Below are 20,173 nucleotides of genomic sequence, written 5' to 3' on the forward strand. Positions count from 1 at the left end.
GTTAATTTTTTAAAATTTGTTTTATTTATTTATTTATTTTTTTGAGACGGAGTCTCCCTCTGTCGCCAGGCTGGAGTGCAGTGGCGCGATATCGGCTCACCACAACCTCCCTTTCCTGGGTTCAAGCGACTATCCTGCCTCAGCCTCCCAAGTAGCTGGGACTACAGGCACATGCCACCATGCCCAGCTAATTTTTGTATTTTTAGTAGAGATAGGGTTTCACTATGTTGGCCAGGCTGGTCTCAAACTCCTGACCTCATGATCTGCCTGCCTCGTCCTTCCAAAGTGCTGGGAATTACAGGTGTGAGCCACCGCGCCCGGCCCATTTTGAGTTAATTTTTATATGATATAAGTTAAGGGCCCAATTTCATTCTTTGCGTGTGGATAGCCAGTTTTTCCAGCATCATTTGTTGAAAAGATTGTTCTTTCCCCCACTGAATGGTATTGGGACCCTTGTCAAAAATCACTTGATCAATATATGCAAAGGTCTATTTCTAGGCTATCTACTGTATTCCACTGGTCTATAGATCTGTCTTTATGCCAATTCTATGCTGGTTTGATTACCGTAGATTTGTACTGTGTTTTGAAATCAGAAAATGTGAGTCTTCCAACTTTGTTCTTCTTTTTCAAGATTGTATTGGTTATCTGGGGTCCTTTGAGATGCCATATGAATTGTAGAATGGGTTTTTCTATTTCTGCCAAAAACATCATTGAAATTTTGATATGGATATGGATTACATTCAATCTGTAGTTTGTTTTGGGTGATATTGATATCTTAACAAATATTAAGTCTTCCAACCCATGAACACAGGATATCTTTCCATTTATTTATGTCTTTAATTTCTTTCAGCAACATTTTATAATTTCCAGTGTACAACTCTTTTAAGTCTACTTTTAAGTTTTTATTTTATTTTATTTTATGTTTTGAGACGGCGTCTCGCTCTGTTGACAGGCTGGAGTGCAGTGGCACGGTCTCGGCTCACCGCAACTTCCGCCTCCTGGGTTCAAGTGATTCTCCTGCCTCAGCCTCCCAAGTAGCTGGGATTACAGGCATGTGCCACCACGCCTGGCTAATTTTTGTATTTTTGGTAGAGATGGGGTTTCACCATGTTGGCCAGGCTGGTCTTGAACTCCTGACCTCGTGACCCACCCACCTCAGCCTCCCAAAGTGCTGGGATTACAGGCGTGAGCCACCGCACCCAGCCAAGTATTTTATTTTTTGATGCTATTGTAAATTGAATTGTTTTCTTAATTCCCTTTTCAGATTGTTCACTGATAGTGTATAGAAATGCAATTGATGTTTGAATGTTGATTTTGTATCCTCAAGCTTGGCAAATTTGTTTATTCTTTCTAACAGTAGTTGTGTGTGTGTGTGTGTGTGTGTGTGTGTGTGTGTGTGTGTGTGTGTGTGTGTGCAGTTAGGATTTTCTAAATATAAAATCATATAATGTTAAAACAGAGATAATTTTACTTCTTCCATTTAAATTTGGATACCATTTATTTCATTTTCTTGCTTAATTCCTCTGACTAGAACTCCCAATACTATGTTGAATAGAAGAGGCAAAAGCGGGCATCCTTGTTTTGTTCTTGATACTGGGGAACAGCTTTCAGACTTTTACTATCGAGTATGATATTAGCTATGGGTTTTTTTCATATGTGGTCCTTATCATGTTGAGGTAGTTTTCATCTAGTCTTAGTTTGTTCAGTGTTTCTTTAAATCACAAAAGGATGTTTAAATTTGTCAAATGCTTTTTCTTTATCAATTAAAATGATAATGTGGTTTATTCATTCATTCTGTTAAAGTGGCTTCTTAACGTTGATTGATTTTTGTAGATTGAAACATTTTTGCATTTTTCCAAGAATAAATCCCACTTGATCATGGTGTATAATCCTTTTAATATGCTGCTGAATTTGGTTTGCTAGTATTTTCTGCAAATACTAGGATGTTTGCATCAATATTCATAAGTGATATTGATCCACAGTTTTCTTGTAGTATTTTTGGCTATGTGTATTAGGGTAATGCTGGCTTCATAGAATGAGTCTTGAGGTGTTCCCTCCTTTTTTATTTTTTGGAAGAGTTTGAAAAGAATCGATATTAGCACTTCCTTAAATGTTTGGTAGTGTTCTTCATCTGGTCCTGGGCTTTTCTTTGTTGGGAGGGTTTTGATTACTGGTTCAATCTTCTTACTAATTATAGGTCTATTCAGATTTTCTAGTTCTTCATGATTCAGTATTAGTAGCTTGTGTGTTTCTAGGAACTTGTCCGTTTCATCCAGGTTATCCAATTTGTTGGCATACAATTGTTTATAGTACTCTCTTATCCTTTTCATTTCTGTAAAATCAGTAGTAATATCCATGTTTTTATGTCTGATTTTAGTAATCTGAGCCTTCTCTATTTTTTCTTAGTCAATTAAAGTTTTGTCAATGTTATTATTTTTAAAGAACCAACCCTTTGTTTCACTGATTTTCTCTATTGTTTTTCTATTTTCTATCTCTCTTCTGATCTTTATTATTTCTTTTCTTCTGCTAGCTTTGGGTTTAGTTTGCTCTTCTTTTTCCAGTTCCTTAGGTGTAAAGTTAAGTTGTTGAAACGGCTTATCCTTAAATTGAATTTTTATTTTATTTTTTTTTATTATTTTTATTTTTTTTGAGACGGAGTCTCCCTCTGTTGCCCAGGCTGGAGTGCAGTGGTGTGGTCTCGGCTCACTGCAACTTCCACCTCCGGATTCACGCCATTCTCCTGCCTCAGCCTCCCGATTAGCTGGGACTACAGGCGCCTGCCACCACGCCCGGCTAATTTTTTGTATTTTTAGTAGAGACGGGGTTTCACCATGTTAGCCAGGATGGTCTCCATCTCTCGACCTCATGATCCGCCCGCCTCGGCCTCCCAAAGTGCTGGGATTACAGGTGGGAGCCACCACGCCCGGCCTTGAATTTTGATTTTTATCAAGGGTTGTGTATGTTTGGGTGTGTGTATTTCACAGATTCTAAGACATACTTTTTCATGTTATAATCTTTGAAGTGTGGATTGTTTTACAATTGAAGTGAAAGAAAATATGTCTTCATTTAATTGGCAGAATTTTGTTTCTTAGAATATCATTAAAATAATAGTATAATAAAATAATTATATACCTTTCAAGTGTGGCGTCTTAGATTTGATACATACAACAGCTATATGAAGCTTATCATGAAACAGATCAGTCGCAAGCTTTTCCCTTTCCACTCTGGTTTCTGCTTATCAGGGGCAACCACTTATAAATTGTTTTGCTGCTAGTTCTACTTATCTCCAGACTTCCAAAGGACATCATCATACTTATTTCTTGATTTCTCAATTGTCCATTGACAGTGGAAGATTATTTAGGCCTTTTATTTTCACAACCCTACTATATAGATGCATTCTCTCCTTTCAGTGTATTTGCTGTACATTTTTATCAGACCAATATTTGGTGTTTATGTCATTATGACTATGGTAATATTGTTCACAGCTGAGACTTGGTGCATATTACAAAAACATTCTTTTCTTTTTTGTTTTCCCCGTAGTTAAAGTTGTCTTGGTTTTGTTTTGCTCAGTTTTTGGTGTACGTATCACCAATTCATCTATAGACTCCACCGAAAGTGTAAATATCTCAGTATACTCAAATTAATTAAGTAATCTATGTCTATTTTCCCCCTTGGTGACATCCTTCTTGGAACCCCAAATTCCTGATCCAATTTGAACTAGCTTCTTTCTATGCCTGCTGCACAGCTATCACCCAAGGATTTCCCTTTGCTATTGTCTTTGGTGCAGAGAAAAGTTAAAATTTAATTCACCAATTTTCTTAACTTTTTTCCCTTGTCTATAACTTTGCCTTCTTGCTCTAATTTATGGAAAATTTTCTGTTTACCTTCCAATCCATTTAGGAATTTTTCATATATATTATGTTTTTTGTTTGTTTGTTTTTTGAGGCAGAGTCTTGCTCTGTTGCCCGGGCTGGAGTGCAGTGGAGCAATCACAGCTCACTGCAACCTCCACCTCCTGAGTTCAAGTGATTCTCTTGCCTCAGTCACCCGAGTAGCTGGGATTACAGGTACGTGCCACCACACCCAGCTAATTTTTGTAGTTTTAGTAGAGTTGGGGTTTTGCCATGTTGGCCAGGCTGGTCTTGAACTCCTGACCTCAAGTGATCCGCTCACCTTGGCCTCTGAAAGTGCTAGAATTACAGGCATGAACCACTGCACCCAGCCTATTATCATTTTTTTTTCAAGAGTCAAGGCAGAAGTTTATTAAAATTCATTTATATAGTGTTTTACAGAAAAAAGTCGTCTTCAACATTCAGGTAATGACCTCTATTTTCAGAAGAACTTCATGAGAAGATGAATTTCTTTGCCTTCCCCACAGTAAGATATGTCTGTTTATACTCCTAAAAATGATGCATTTAATTACACCACCTGTGTAAGAACAATCCCTCTGTGATCCCAAAATCTCTGCAGAGAGTAAAAAGAGACAAACAGAACCTTTTCTAAAATGCAAGTCCTCATGACAGAGGTATAATGCAAGAGATTTATAAAATGGCAGCTCTTCAGGGGAGTGTGTGGGCACCCAGCAGGTAGGCCACTGGGCAGCCCCTAGCTGAAGAGTATAACCAGCCAGGACTGCATGGGCTCCAGAGCCTCTTCTTCCTCCTTGTCCTCTGAGGCGGCCATTGCTCTTGAAGATTCTGGCTCTAGAAGGACAGCAGTCACTTTGCTTTGCCCAAGGCCCCTGCTGTAATTTCAGACGAGATCAGGTGCATTCAGGGTGGTATGGCCGTAGACCCCTGATATAATTTCGAACAGCATTTTGTCACTTTCCATTTCTGCTTCTTTCTCTATTTCTTACTGATCGTCTATGCTTTCAAAAGTGCCCTCTAACATCTCCTCTACGATCCCAGCCTTCAACATTTCTTTGGACAGCTCCTGCATGGTGGCCTGGACTTCTGTAATCTTCACAAGATTTAGCATCGTATTTTAAATTTCTAACAGCTTGCTTTTGTTCTCTGAATATTCTTGTTTCATGGAAGCAAAATCTCCTCTTATCTCTCTAAAGACATTTATTGTAGTTAAAAAGCTTTCTTCTGTTCTCTGCATTGTTAATTTGCTTTGAATCACCTTTTTTGTTTGTTTTGGTCCCCGATTTTCAAATTAAAGATTTTCTTAAATGTGGAATGATCTATGGTTAGATGTTCATCTTTAATAGTTGGGCACCTCAACTTCTTCTGCCCTGAAAAAACAAGTTGGGTACTAGAGGCTGATTGGAAGTTTTGGATATAAAGGTGGGAACTTTGATCTTTACTGTAGGATGATGTGGTTGTATCATTTCACTTTCTCTCTCTTTTTTTTTGAGACAGTCTCGCTCTGTCACCCAGGCTGGAGTACAGTGGTGTGATCTCGGCTCACTGCAACGTCTGCCTCCCGGGTTCAAGCAATTCTCCTGCCTCAGCCTCCTGAGTAGCTGGGATTACAGGCACATACCACCACATCTGGTTAATTTTTGTATTTTTAGTAGAGACGGGGTTTCATCAGGTTGGTCAGGTGGGTCTTGAACTGCTGACCTCATGATTCGCCCGCCTCGGCCTCCCAAAGTGCTGGGATTACAGGTGTGTGCCCCGCAGCTGGCCAGTTGTGTCATTTCAATGAGAACACCCAACTGTTAGTAACTAAAGGTCTGATTTCCTCAGCTGGTCAATTTCTCCAGAAATGAATCTTGTAATCACTTGGCTGTCATCAAAATCCATGTTCTCTCCATGGTACTATCTGGATTAATTAAGCACTAAAAGTCTGTAGTCTAACCGTTATAAGAATTCAGGAGAGGTAGAGATCAATTAGTGGAAACGCTGGGGAAAACTTAATAGATGAAGTGGGACATGGGATAAGCTCAAAAGACAAATAGGCCAGCCAGAAACTGAGGTGAAAGAGAATCAAAGTGAACAGTAATTAAATGCTGTAGTTCAGAAATAGGAATAATCACTTTTAGCTGATAATGTAGCACAGCTAAATAAGACATGTATATGGAATGAAGTCTCTATTCAGCCATGAAGCAGCTTGTGACTTCTGCAAGGTATTACTCTAAGACATTCAATTTCTTCACTTGAAAAACTTGGGGAGATTATCTTCAAAGTCCTCCCTAGGCCTAAGGTTTCTTTATGGCATTTACTATTAAGATTCTTTTGCATTATGTAACTTTGCCAGTAATAAATTATAATTAGTGAGTGACTATATAGTTTATAGGAGTGAATCTAGGAGCTTTGAAATTACTGTCATGAAAACATTAATTTATAGGGAACTTAAGGACTTTATTTACATTAAATCTCATATGCTTTAAATCTCATATCTCATACTGCTTTAAAACAATCTGTCCACTTGCTATATGTAAGTGTACTCTGATTATTCCCTCTAATAAAGTAAAAAATTAAAACCTGAAACTAACCCCTTCTGAAATCCTGACCTTGTTTCTTCCCTTTGCATATAGACAGAGGCTATCATTGAAGAAGGAAAACAGGTCTATTTCCTCTATTAATGTATAACTGTGCCATTCCTAAATGGGAGAATTGATTCAAATTAATTTGTAACACATGATAGCAACACTTCCTTGAGAAACTGTTCTAGCTACATCTCTTGTTCAGCAAAGTGTACTAATTTTCAGAGAACAAAAGCAAAATAAAGTTTCACTTAAGACTATGCATCTCAAAGTTTAATGTACATACAAATCAGGGCTCTTGTTAAAATGCAGATTTTTCTGTAGTTCTGGGATGGGATCTGAGATTCTGCTTTTCTCTTCTTTTCTTTTTTGACAGAGTCTAGCTCTGTTGCCCAGGGTGGAGTGCAGTGGCATGATCTTGGCTCACGGCAACCTCCACCTCTGCCTCCCAGGTTCGAGTGATTCTCCTGGCTCAGCCTCCTGAGCAACTGGGACTACGGGCATGCATCAACACGCCAGGCTACTTTTTGTATTTTTAGAAGAGACAGGGTTTTACCATGTTGGCCAGGCTGGTCTTGAACTGCTGGCCTCAAGTAATCCGCTTGCCTTGGCCTCCCAAAGTGCTGGGATTACAGGCATGAGCCACCGCGCCCAGTTAGATTCTGCATTTCTAACAAGCTTTCAACTGATGCTGGTGCTGCTGGTCTGTACACGTACACTTTGAGTAGTAAAGGCTTATACTTTTTTGACGTATGATTAGCTCACTCAAGTCAGAAGTCCAGTGGCAGTGGACACAGGGACTAGAGTTTAGGAAAGAGAGACTTGGGCTGGGAATATTTGGGAGTCATCAGCACATAGGAGATTTTGATGCCAGAATATGAGGATAACGGCCCAGGAATAGTGTTTGGAGAAAAAGGAAGAGAGGCCCAAGGCTAGCCCATGGGTAGCGCCATTATTTAAGGCGCACTTGTAGGATGAAATGTAAGAAGGTCAAGAAGTAGCAGATGAACCTGAGATGCCAATGATGCTTTTCAATGAGAAGCCTGTAGTTCTCAAACTTGTATTTTAAAATATAAGTAATAACTACCATTTATTGAGCCTTTTATTCCTGGCACTGTGCTAAGGGCTTCAAATTTTCTCTAAAACACAGGGTGTAAGAAATGTGATGTCACATTAAAATGTTTCTCTAACCACATCCCAATGCTCTGAGCTGGTGGAAAATGTAATTTGGGTCATTAGTAGGATTTTCCACTCCACACCCAAGATTATATGAAGGTTCTAGGGGTCTTAGTCTCAGTCCAGTACATTTGGAAAAGGCCCTCTAGTCTTCACTCAATGCTGATTACTGCTAATATTCTCATTTTCCCACCTCATTCATCCCTTGTAGGTGAGCTGCTTTCTTGATTCACTGCCAAGCTTGGGCATAAGGGTCTTGGTCATGGTTGGAATCTCAGATACCTAGCACACAATCTCCCTAATATGCTACACATTCATTCCCACCTAAGGTTCCACCACTTCCCTCACGTATTAGGTTCCTGGTAGTCACATAACCGGCAACTCTCCTTTTCTGTCGTTCAGCTAGTTGCCACCTACCTCAACCAAACTCAAAAGCCTCTAACCTCTCTCCACTGTGTGAAGACTGGAAGTACCTCAATGGGCACAAGTGTTTTTGGTGAAAGGGACTTTTTATTCTGCCCTGGAGCTAGGGAAATCCCAGATCTGTGCCAGAGTTATCAAGGGGGTAGTATATAATCATTCTCTGCATTCTTTTACAGCACTGAGAACAAGTAAAATTCTTACCTTAGTATCTTTACAAATCATTTTACCACACATGTATTGTCGTATGAAATCCCTACAACCACTCCATGCAGGAGTAATTCCCAGTTTACATCCTGAAGCTCTGATAAATTTAGAAACCTGCTTTAAGTCACAGAGCTAATAAGTAATGTGTGGGTGCTATAAACTATGTGCCTTGGACTCTGCAGCTATGAGGGCGTGGTATTATCACAGTTCCTATCGAAATACCTTGCTGGAGGTCATGTGTGAGTGGCAGTGAGTGACCAGACAAATAGAGAAACCTCATATACAGAGGGGAAAAGTCTCCATGTATAGTGCCTGGGATATCTCCATGTTAGTGCTGCTCTTTCTTGGATCTTCACCGCAACGTCACTATCTCGATTTTACTATAAGAAACTGAGGTTTCGAGTGCACTGGTGATTTGCCTACTGCCACAAAACCAGGCTAATGGGCTGGGCGCGGTGGCTTAAGCCTGTAATCCCAGTTCTCTGGGCAAAGGCTGAAGCGGACGGATCACCTGAAGTCAGGAGTTCGAGACCAGCCTGGGCAACATTGGCGAAATCCCGTCTCTAATAAAAATTTAAAAATTATCTGGGCGTTTGACGCGCGCCTGTAATCCCAGCTACCCGGGAGGCTGAGGCTCGAGAATCGCTTGAACCGAGTGGCGGAGGCTGCAATGAGCCGAGATCGCGCCACTGCCCTCCAGCCTGAGCGACAGAGCGAGACTCCTTTTCTACAACAACAACAAAAAACCAGGACAAATCTTGCTGGCTTTCAGTATGGTATTCGTTTCATCTCACCAAACTGGCGTGGCCTGCGCTAGCTTCAGAGTCTCGACAAACTCCAATACAAGTAAGGTACACATTATTTTAACAGTCTTCCTTGGGGGGAACGTGGGGCAAGCACAAGCGTAGCGTTAGGCCTGAGACTCCACCCCAGCCGTCTCTGAGCCCAGTTCAGCACGCACGCGTCAGGCCGCTTTTTTCCGCCCGGCCCCTTTCCTCCACTCCCTTCCCGCCACTCCCCGCCCCTTTCCCGCCCGGATGTTATTCTAGTTTTGCCGGATGTTGTTGTATGTCCGAGAGACACGTGAGGTTCTGCTACGTCATTACCAGGCACGCGCAGGAAACATGGCGGCGGCGGGTGTTGTGAGCGGGAAGGTAGGTAACGGCCTCCAGGAAGACCTCGGCTTTTCTCTGGGACGGGGATGCTTTTGCTCCCTGGCAGCTGGTTGGGGGAGGGACACGAGGGACTTTCTGTGTCCAGACAACCCGTGGCGTCTGTAGGAGAAGACTGGGTGGTACCAGCTGGTTTCCCGAGAATGCCAGTTCAGCCGCGGAGTTACAGAGCCGGCTACTGCTCCAAGGCCAGCTAGGCCTCGGCGCTCTTCTGCCCCAGAGCAGAGAGGCTTTTATTCGTATTACCTTTACTAAGGGACAGGTGGCTCTCTAGTTCCTTTTTGCCCCAGATTCACTGTTTCTTGACTCTAGTTCTTTATGTCTGCTCTTCTGACTCCAACGTCTTTTCTCTCTTTGAAGCGTTAACCCGACTTGCCTCTGTCTTCTTTGCTACACTTTGGTGAAGATGTTTATGCTTCCTTCGGGAGGAGCTGAATAGGTGCTAGGCAGCTAGCTGTGCGCTTAGAAGAAACGAGTGTATTGGGTCTGTTTTTACCAAGCTGCTGAGTTGGTTGGTGGTTGTGAGCAGCAGGACGTGTTTCCTGAGAGAAATGGAGATTTACACCATCCTGTGCTTGTCTAGGAAGGCGTCCATTCAAATATTTATTTCGTAGGCATTTCAGTAGGAGTATTGGTCTTGCTGGTTTACGGAGGTGGTCAGTGACACTCCTAATTTCATTGGGAACTAGAATTACGTGCGGAGATTTCGTCGAATAGTGCCTATTCGCGTTCCGAGGGCACATCTTATGCATAGTTAGGGCTATCAGCTTTATGATATGCCACCGGTAGTATTTCCCAGTGCAGGAGTATTTCATAAACAGCTGGAATCAACTGAAGTGACTCATCGAACACTAATCGTTGTTTACTCATTGCAGATAGTGTCCTCTGTTCCTTGAGTTTCACTCATGTCTCCCTGTTGCTTTCCCTACCCCATTTTGAATTATTTGACAGCGTTTGTGGTTTGGTGTTTGGAGTATTAGACTAGGCGGCTGAATGACAAATATGGGCTTGGTTTTGCTGTTAATCTGAAGTATGACCTTGGAAAATTGGGCAATTGTGACTTTTGTCTTTTCGCGTTCTTTATCTGTAGAATGGAGGAGATGCCAATCATTATTTCTTGTATTGGAGTTGTTAGGGTTATATAAATTTTTTAAAAAAAACATAAAATTACACACTTGTACGTACTGGCTCTTTTAAAGGATAGGTGGGCATCCTTTTTTGGATTCGTGCTCCTTGGTTGTCTTGTCAGTTTTTTTCTTTTTATATTCAGGGTGGATGCTGATATACTGCTTGACTTACTGCATATTTGAAGATTATCCTGTTTGATTTTCCATCTAAACTGATCCAGGCTGGGACTTTTCAAGAAGGGATCCCTTCCGTTTAAACATCTCCCTCTTTCAGGTTTGGATTGATTTTGAAAGAATCCTTGAGGCAATGAAGCAGAGTTGTGAAATGAAAAACATTTTTCACTCTTTGCAGCCACTACCTTTCATAGTCTGACTTCTTAAAATGAGACTTATATTTAGTAATTCTGCTTCATAAGCTCATTTATTCTCATTCACTGCAAATTCACATCTATTGCCATCACTCCACTGAAACTAGTTTTCCATGCCAAAAGCTGCTCCTCTCCCAAGTAATACTATCATGACCAACAAAACCCACTTGTTCTTCTCTCAGTAAGTTCAGATCTGGTTTAATGGCATCATCTTTCACCTGGTTGCATGTTAAACATACTTGGAGGCATTCATTCTTACAACACTCTCTAATCAATAACCATGTCCTACCAGTTTTACCTTAAGAGATTTCTTAAATTTACTTCATCTTCTTTACTATCAGCGCATAGTTCAGGCTTTTAGTCTGCTTCTATTCTTGATTTCTTGGCTGATTTTACTCCTTTTCTACAGTCTCTGCCCTTAATCTTCTCTACACCACCACTGGAGTTATTTTTCTAATGCGCAAACCTCTGATAATCTCTTGATTTAAAAAGCAAATGAAAACTCTTCACTTTTTTATCGTCAGCATAATAATAATAATAATGAAAGCTGGTTAATGTAACATAAAAAGATATGATACCTTTATGCTTCCCTACTTCCTAATCTTTTTTCTTTAGGAAAGGGGATGGGGAGAAAATGTGTGTGTATGTTTATTTATTCATCTCCCCTCTCCCCTCAAGTTTTAGCTAAGAGTTCTAGTTTAGAAATCCAGGGGAGTGAATGTTAACCAAGGCTCACAAAAATCACTCGTGATACTTTTTAATAAAAGTACAGATGGTGGGCTACCAGCTCTGTTGAATTAGAGTCTCTCAGTGTCTCCACCTAGGATGTAACTTTTCTTACAACTCTACTTGCTTTGAACTTGGAGTTTCGGAAAGTGATGGAGGAAGTTAATCTCTGTCTTGTAGGGAAGCAGCAAAAGGTAATGGTTAAGAGCTTGGTCTCTGAAACCAAACTAGTTTCAGAAATTATCTCCACACATTTACAAGCGACTTCAGTAAAATTACTTAACCTCTCTGTGCTTCAGTATCCTCATCTGTGATATGATAACAGTACCTACTTTATGCTTGGTATGAGGATTAATGAGTAAATATATTAGAAACTGTAGACTGAACTAATCATCATGAGGTCAGATCCTGAAATGTTTCATCTGCCCCTAACATAGATTCTGGCACATAATAGGTATTCAGTGAAGAGGAAGAAGCAAGAAGGTATGAGAAAATGAGGAACCAGGTGCCGTGGCTCAGGCCTGTAATCCCAGCACTTTGGGAGGCTGAGGTGGGAGGATCACTTGAGCTCAGGAGTTCAAGACCAGCTTGGGCAACATAACAAGACCCTGTCTCTATGAAAAATAAAAAAATTAGCTAGTTGTGGTGACATGTGCCTGTTGTCCCAGCTACTTGGGAGGCTGAGGTGGGAAGATTGCCTGAGCCTGGGACTTGGAGGCTGCAGTGAGCTATGATGGTGCTACTGCACTCCAGCTTGGGTGACAGACCAAGACCCTGTCTCAAAAAAAAAAAAAAGAAAAAGAAAAGAAAAAGAAAATGAGGAGGGATTAGAGTGGCAGAAATGGGTCCATTAATAGCTCTTTTGTTTCAGAGTTGTAAAATCCTATTGTAGTATACACTTCATTCACTCTAGGTTTTCCTGTTAGTGTATTAGAATTTCTTTCTATTGAAAATTACTGGCCGGGCACGGTGGCTCATGCTTGTAATCATCACTTTGGGAGGCTGAGGTGGGTGGATTACTTGAGGTCGGGAGTTTGAGACCAGCCTGGCCAGCATGATGAAACTCTGTCTTTACTAAAAATACAGAAGCCGGGCATGGTGGTACACGCCTGTAGTCCCAGGTACTCAGGAGGCTAAGGCAGGAGAATCGCTTGAAACCAGTGCAGTGAGCTGAGATTGTGCCACTTGTTCAGACTGGGCGACGGGCAGACTGTGTTTCAAAAAATGAAAAAGAAAATTACTTGAAACAATAGGGAAATGAGCTGTTTTTTTTTTCTTAATTAGAATTTGTGATGTCATTTTTAGTAAGAATTTATTTTGTAGCTTAAAATTGGCCCTAACCAATTCTTTTTAAATATGCTCATAGTCCTTTAAAATTTTTGTGCTTTAGAAAGATGAATATTCTTAGTATCTAGATTTTCCTAGAGACTTGTTTTCCTAGACTGGATCTTTTAACATGGTAGTTAACTAGGATATAATAGGAGTATGTCTTATTTTGAAATTTTTCTGGCATTCTTTAGTTCAACAAACGTTTTAGTACCTCCTATGTGCTGAGTTCTTTGGATACAAGGGTGGTTAAACACAGACTTGTATTATTATTATTGTTAATTTATTTTTGGGACAGTCTTGCTCTGTCACCCAGGCTGGAGTGCAGTGGTGTGATCATGGTTCATTGCAGCGCTGACTGTGTATCTCCTCCAACTCTTAAATTATTCACGTCTCCTATCTGACTTCGCTTGGCACACCAATATCCTTGAGAAGCAATAATAGTTCTGCCAGTTGCTCTTCCTTGAGAGTTGTACCATTCTCTATATCTCAAAGCATTCTTCACTTCAGACTATCCGTGATGTATTGCCCTTACAACCACCTGTATTGTGCATTTTTTTAGTTCCATAGTCATTACTCATTAACACATCCCAAATAAAACTCAGTTTGCTTTCTTCTTTCTGTTCTCCCTCTCAGTAAATAACCTCATCTACACAGTTTTGTCCTTGACTGTTCTCCCCTTCACCTCTCACATCTAATCAGTCATGAAGTCTTGTCATTTTGATCTTCTAAATATCTTTCTAAGCCATCTGCCTTTCCTAATCCCCACTACCATTGCCTTAGTTCAAGCAACCATGAGTCTCTCCCTCCCTGGATTACTGCAGCTGTTCGTTCTTGGCCCTGCAGCCACTTTATTGGCTTAGAAAAGGCAAATTTCTAGTTGCTTTTGTCTGTCTTCGGGATAAATTTCAAACTCCTAAATTCTTTAGCATGGCTTATGCAGCCCTTTATGATCTGATCTGGTCTCTGTTTTTGTTTCTAAACTATTTAGACTCTACTCTCTGGTATTTGGGTTTCAATCATGCAGTGAACTACTGCTCTGTATAAAATATATCCTCTGCTAAGAACATATATCCTCTGCTTCCCTATACCCTCTACTAATTAAAATTGGCATTATTTAGATCTCAGTTTATATGTCGCTCTAAGTAAGTTTTCCTGATTCTCACTCTGCCTGAGCCTCCTAAATCTAGGTAAGATAGCATTTATTAGGGCTTGCTGTGGCAGCCTGTTGGTACAATTACATGTAGTAATTGTCTGTTTTCTTGTCATCCCGTTAGATTGTAACTGCTGTGGAGGCAGTGATTGAATCTTACTTATTTACACCTAGTAGCTTGCTCTGTACCTGGCACATGGTAGGCGTTTACTGTATGTTTATTGAAGAAGTAACTGAAAATGGTACCTCATTCAGGATTCTCTGCATTCCTCTATTACACTCTACTATATACATTGATTTACTGGCTTACATAATACTGCTAGTTTAGTCAGACACTTTTCCTTGTGTGTGTTTTTTCCACTGACACCTTTTATTTCCAGCATGTGGTTGGTGCTCATAAATGTGCTGAATGCGTGAGTAAAGAAACTTCTAAATCAGATTAAGTGGAATGGAGAGTAGTTCAAAGAATTTGGACAGGCTATTGCTTATGTTCTTTTCTGAAGGATTTAGTAGAAGTTATTTGCAGAGAGAAAGGATAAAAGGGTGTTCCAGGTAGATGGAACAGAATACACCTGAAAAAAGGCACAAAGCTTTTGGGTAACAGAGTTCACAGTGGCCCAAGGCAGAAATGTTTTATGTGTTGGGGAATATCAGGAAGTATAGCCTCACTGTAGAGGTAAAGGGTAAAGTCAGAAGATTTTTAAGCCCCTGTGTGGTATAACCAGATGGACATTTTGTAAAGGTTAGTTTGGGCAGTGGTTATACATTATGCACCTTAGACAGATTATTGGAAGGTGACTAGATCAGAAGAAGAGAGATCAGAATGTTATTTTAGTGACTTAGGCTAGAAATGATAAGGGGCCAGTGTCAGAGGAGAAGGTTCGAGGGACTTAGGTTATAGGGTCTGGATGGTGAAAGAAGCATTTAGAATAACTGGGTGGATGAGCTATCTTTGACAGAATTGGGAATATAGAAGAAGAGCAGGTTTAGATAGAACACATGAGATTAAGATGCCTTATTGAAATGGAGATACCAAGTAGGTGCTTAGATATTTGGGTGTGGAGCCCATTAGGATGCTCAGTCTCGCATTTCCTGGGGATGCTTTCTGGAACCATATGCTCAAATTATCATCTGTATGCCAAATAGTTTTGAAAGAAACTGAACTTTTGTACCTTTTTTGGTTGTTATATTAGCCAGTAAGTTCACATAATTGCTAAAGTTAAGAATGCATGTTGTGTATGATAGGTGATGGGTTTCCAAGTTTGGAGAATGATTTAGGGCAATAATTTTACCCTAAACTTACTGCTACATTTAAAATATTTGGGTTGAATTTTTCCTTTATCTTCCATTTTTGGAAATAAATAAAAATTATAATAATCATAATGTAAGTAAAAATTCAGTATTAAGTGTAGGGACAGTATAAAAAATTACTACTGTATTGTGAAACTTCCTTATTTTTTCCAGCTCTTTGTGTCAGGAAGGATGTTCTTGAGTTGGATTGTGCAAAAGTTCATTCTGTCTAAAAGTTGAATTTATCTGTTTTTCTGCCTCATTTTTGCTTTTTAATTAAAACTTTTGCTAAATTAGAGGTGAGAAAATTTATTCTAAAATGTTTGCTGTGGTCACCAGAACTCTTTTAATAAGTTATATCTGACATAGCTCCTTTGCTAGAGGAGAAAAACAAAATACAGTTTCTGTTGCTTTCAGCAGGCCATCATTGGAAGTTTTATAAATGTACTTATCTGCTTGGGCATCTTAGCAAATATTTAAGAATAAATAAGAGCCTGGAGGGCATGAGACATTTTTATCCCAAAAGGAAAACTTTCCTCCTTTTTTTTGTAGTATTTTTACACTTAGAATATTCCTTCTTTACCTTTTTAATAATTTTGCCAGGTACAGACAAGCAAGGAACTCTTAATACCTTTTAATCTCTCTGTTCTTTATGATGTCTGGCACATAATTGCTTCATAAAAGTTTGTTGAATTGAGTTTTATACAGTCAGTTTAGCACCACCAAGTGGCAAGTCTTTGAATGCTCTTGATATATTTTGCTTCCTATGAACACCTGATTCCCAGCTAAGTGCGGGTATGATTGTTAATTTTTTTTTGAGGCAGGACTAATTTCTTTCTTTTTAGTGAGAATGTCCTCATGTATGTGTGTATTTATTTTTAATTAGGTTTTTACTGTTTACAACAATAGACTTTTTTTTTTTGCCCTGAGACATGGCCTTGGTCCGTGGCCCAGGCTGGAGTGCAGTGTGTGATCTCGGCTTACTGCAGCCTCCGCCTCCTGGGCTCTAGTGATCCTCCCACTTCAGCCTCCTGAGTAGCTGGGACTAAAGGCATGCACCATCACACCCAGCTAGTTTTTGTATTTTTTGTAGAGATGGGGTGTTGCCATGTTGCTCCGTCTGCTTAGAACTCTTGGCCTCAAGTGATCCGCTCACCTTGGCCTCCTAAAGTGCTGGGATTACAGGTGAGGCACTGTACCAGGCCTATACAGCTATTTTTGAGATACAATTGATATGATAGGCCACATGTATTTAGAGTATACAACTTTGACATTTGTGTACACCATGAACCCATGAACACAATTAAGATAATGATGTTTTCACCACCTCTGTTAGTTTTCTCGTGACTCACTGTACTCCATCACTCCATGTGTCCTCAGGCAACCACTGAGCATTTTTTGGTCACTATAAATTAGTTTTAATTTTCTAGAACTTTATATAAATGGAATTATATAGTATATACTCTGTTTTTGTATGGCTTTCTTTATTCAGGATAATTATTTTGAAATTCATGTTGTTGTATGTATCATTGGTTTTTTTTTTTTTATTTCCAAATAATATCCATTGGGCCAGGCACGGTGACTCACGCCTGTAATCCCAGCACTTTGAGAGGCTGAGGCGGGTGGATCACGAGGTAAGGAGTTCGAGACCAGCCTGACCAACATAGTGAAACCTTGTCTCTACTAAAAATACAAAAATTAGCTGGGTGTGGTGGTATGTGCCTGTAATTCCAGCTACTCGGGAGGCTGAGGCAGGAGAATTGCTTGAACATGGGAGGCAGAGGTTGCAGTGAGCCGAGATTGTGCCACTGCTCTCCAGCCTGGGTGACAGAGCGAGACTGTCTCGGAAAAAAAACCCCACAAATAATATTCATTGTATGGGTATACCACATTTTGTTTATCTAGTCATGTGTTTGATAGACATTTGGGTTATTTCCACTTTGACTGTTACAAATAAAGCTGCTCTTAGGCCAGGTGCCGTGGCTCACACCTGTAATCCCAGCACTTTGGGAGGCCGAGGTGGGTGGATCACCTGAGGCCAGGAGTTCAAGACCAGCCTGACCAACATGGAGAAACCCTGTCTCTACTAAAAATACAAAACTAGCTGGGCATGGTGGTGCATGCCTGTAATCCCAGCTACTCGGGAGGCTGAGGCAGGAGAATCGCTTGAATTCGGGAGGCAGAGGTTGCGGTGAGCCAAGATCTTGCCACTGCACGCCAGCCTGGGCAACAAGAGCGAAACTCTGTCTCGAAAAAAATAATAAAACAAACAAATAAATAAAATAAAATAAAGCTGCTCTGAGCATTGGTATATGTGTTTTATGAAAATATGCTTTCATTTTTCTTGATTGGATACCTGGGAATGGGGTGGCTGGATCATATATATTAGTTGTGTGAGTAGCATTTTAACACACTGCCAAATTGTTTTCCAAAGTAGGTGTAGTGTTTTATATTTCCGCTGGCAGCGTATGAAAGTTCCAGTTGCTTCATATTTTTGCCCATATTTAATGTCAGTCATTTTAATTTTAGCCATTCTAATAGGTGTGTAATAGTGTTTCATTATGGTTTCAGTTTACATTTCTGTAATGACTAATGGTGTTGAGTATTTTTCCATGTGCTTATTTGCTGTCCTTGTATCTTCTTTGATGAAGTGTTTGTTTAAATCTTCTGCTTATTTTTTTTCAAACTGTGTTTTTTTTGTCACTGAGTTTTTAGTGTTCTTTTTATGTCCTGGATTTTATATTCTGGATACAAATCCTGTTAATACAAGTTCCTTTGGGTCTTTTTAAAAAAATTATTTATTTTTATTCATCTTATATAAAAGGGGGGCCAAATCTAAGAAAATAATGTCATGTCAAAGTTTGTTTTTTAAAGCACAAACTTTCAGAGTTTGTTTTAAGGTTAATACATACAGTGCTAGCTTTTTAGTCACCTGAGAATCAGGAAATTCACTTAGACGTAATTCCCTGTGGTGACAAAGAACTATGGCTTCCTATGGGTTTGTCAAGCTCATAGGCTTCATTCAGCCTGAAATTATACTTTTCTTGTTATGTATAAATTAAATAAAATCTATACAACTGTCTGTTCTTCTGTTGCCTCACATCATGTCTATAAAAACAGCATTTAAAGTTTGCAGGAAATAGAATTTTGGCCTGTTACAAAGCAAACACTTTGTTTCTTTAACTCAGAATTCTGGAAATGCAGTCAAGTTCTAGTATTGTGACTGCCAAAATATTTTGTCATCAGATATTAATTTTTTTCAAGTGTCTGACTCCATACAAGACAATAATAAAAGTATCAGAAATTAACTGTGATTATAAAAAAAAAAAAAAAAAAAAAAAAAAAAAAAACCAAAAAACTTCAGTGTCCATAGGGTTGTTCCTCATGGTTTGTTAGGATACTCCTGCCTGATCCAAGTGCATCAGGTCTGAGACTGTTTTTTGTTCCACGCTTCTATCTGCCAGAAGAATCTTTTTAGGTAAGGAGGCTATCATAGGAGGCAATGGAGCTTCTAGCTGTTGTCCAAGGAATGAAAGCAGGCGCCTCCAGCTGAGCCACTTCCCATGAACATAATTCCTGTAATCAGTCAAAACACTCCATGGGCCTCTTCAAGGGAAGATTCCAAACTCATTCCAAAAGCAACTCCCATTACTCCAAAGAGCGAAAGAGAGAAGGTTCTTATGGTCAGCTGTAGATTCAACTTCATTATCACGTTACAGTGGCTGTCCAGATTGATGAAAATAATACTTTGTGAATCATCAGTCAGTACCCTAAGCTCCTAAGCTGCATTGGAGACATCGTCAGCTAGTCGGTAGTAGTTTTCCATCAGCAGCTCTATCTCCTCTGCATGGTCAGTCCCAGTACTGCTCTTTTCAAAGACTCGGGGGTCACTCCATTTTGATAGAGCTCTTCTAGCAACTCTTTCTCATCCAGGATCTCCAAAATTGACTCTGAAAATTTTAATATGTGTTTCTAACTCTAATAGACTTTTGCCATTCTGTAGTAAAATGTGGAGTTTGCTTCTGTCTATAGAAGAATGTTTGGGGTCCACCAAAGCTTCCAGCGTCTTGAGGATCAGTGGCTGGAAAAGGCTAAGTTTCCCCTGAAGGGTGTTGATCCAGTATTGCAGGAGTGCTTCTATAGCTCTAAACTCAAAAAATTAAAGGGTTTCTAACAAGTTGACCCTCTCCAGACAATTGTGAAGAGAGTTCCCGGAACAGCCATCGCTGTGAGTTTAAATTATGATAATCTAATATCAGAAGACACTCTGGAGTTATCTCAGCTTTCAAATACTCCATTCTCATGATAATCCTATTATTTCTGGCTGTGATACTCATTACATAGTGAAACCTCAAATCTCTGGCTTGAAGACCTAACTCTTGGTATAACTCAGTTTTCTTCCTTTCAAAAGAAGTAACATTTCTCTGTCAAATTTTGTCATGGTAAATACTGGGGCTACACTGGCTAGAGTGGTTTGAAAGACATCAGAAGTTCTAAACCAGTGCATTTCACCTGCCATGTGGAGCCGGCGGGGTTCGCACAGTGGGCGACCCAGCTCCTTCTGAGCAGGTTGGCTGCACAGCCACAGGCAGCTGCAGAGTTTTTGTTCTGTTGCCCAGGCTGAAGTGCAGTGATATGATCATAGCTCACTACAACCTTGAATTCCTGGGCTCAAGTGATCCTTCCACCTCAGCCTCCCAGGTAGCTAGGAGTACAGGCATGTGCCACCATGCCTGGCTATTTTTTTTGTTTTGTGGACATGGGGTCTAGCT

The 20,173-nt window shown here is 40.1% G+C and overlaps 1 protein-coding gene across 3 annotated transcripts in view; it reads left to right on the top strand.

The window, feature by feature from the left end:
• Window positions 1-9,175: 9,175 nt before the first annotated feature.
• The window catches only part of TBC1D15 (TBC1 domain family member 15), an 84,981-nt gene continuing 73,983 nt past the window's right edge, over window positions 9,176-20,173 (top strand). The window contains exon 1 of one of the 3 annotated variants that reach the window (XM_004053576.4): window positions 9,176-9,393. In XM_004053576.4, the coding sequence (XP_004053624.2) occupies window positions 9,298-9,393 (96 nt within the window). In that variant the 5' untranslated portion in view covers window positions 9,176-9,297. Of the gene's footprint in view, window positions 9,394-10,684; window positions 10,813-20,173 lie in introns of those variants that run through there. The other 2 variants (XM_004053577.4, XM_055358047.2) reach the window with 2 other exon arrangements.

This window comes from Gorilla gorilla, chromosome 10, assembly GCF_029281585.2.
Source record: "Gorilla gorilla gorilla isolate KB3781 chromosome 10, NHGRI_mGorGor1-v2.1_pri, whole genome shotgun sequence".
In the NCBI taxonomy this organism is placed as follows: domain Eukaryota; kingdom Metazoa; phylum Chordata; class Mammalia; order Primates; family Hominidae; genus Gorilla; species Gorilla gorilla.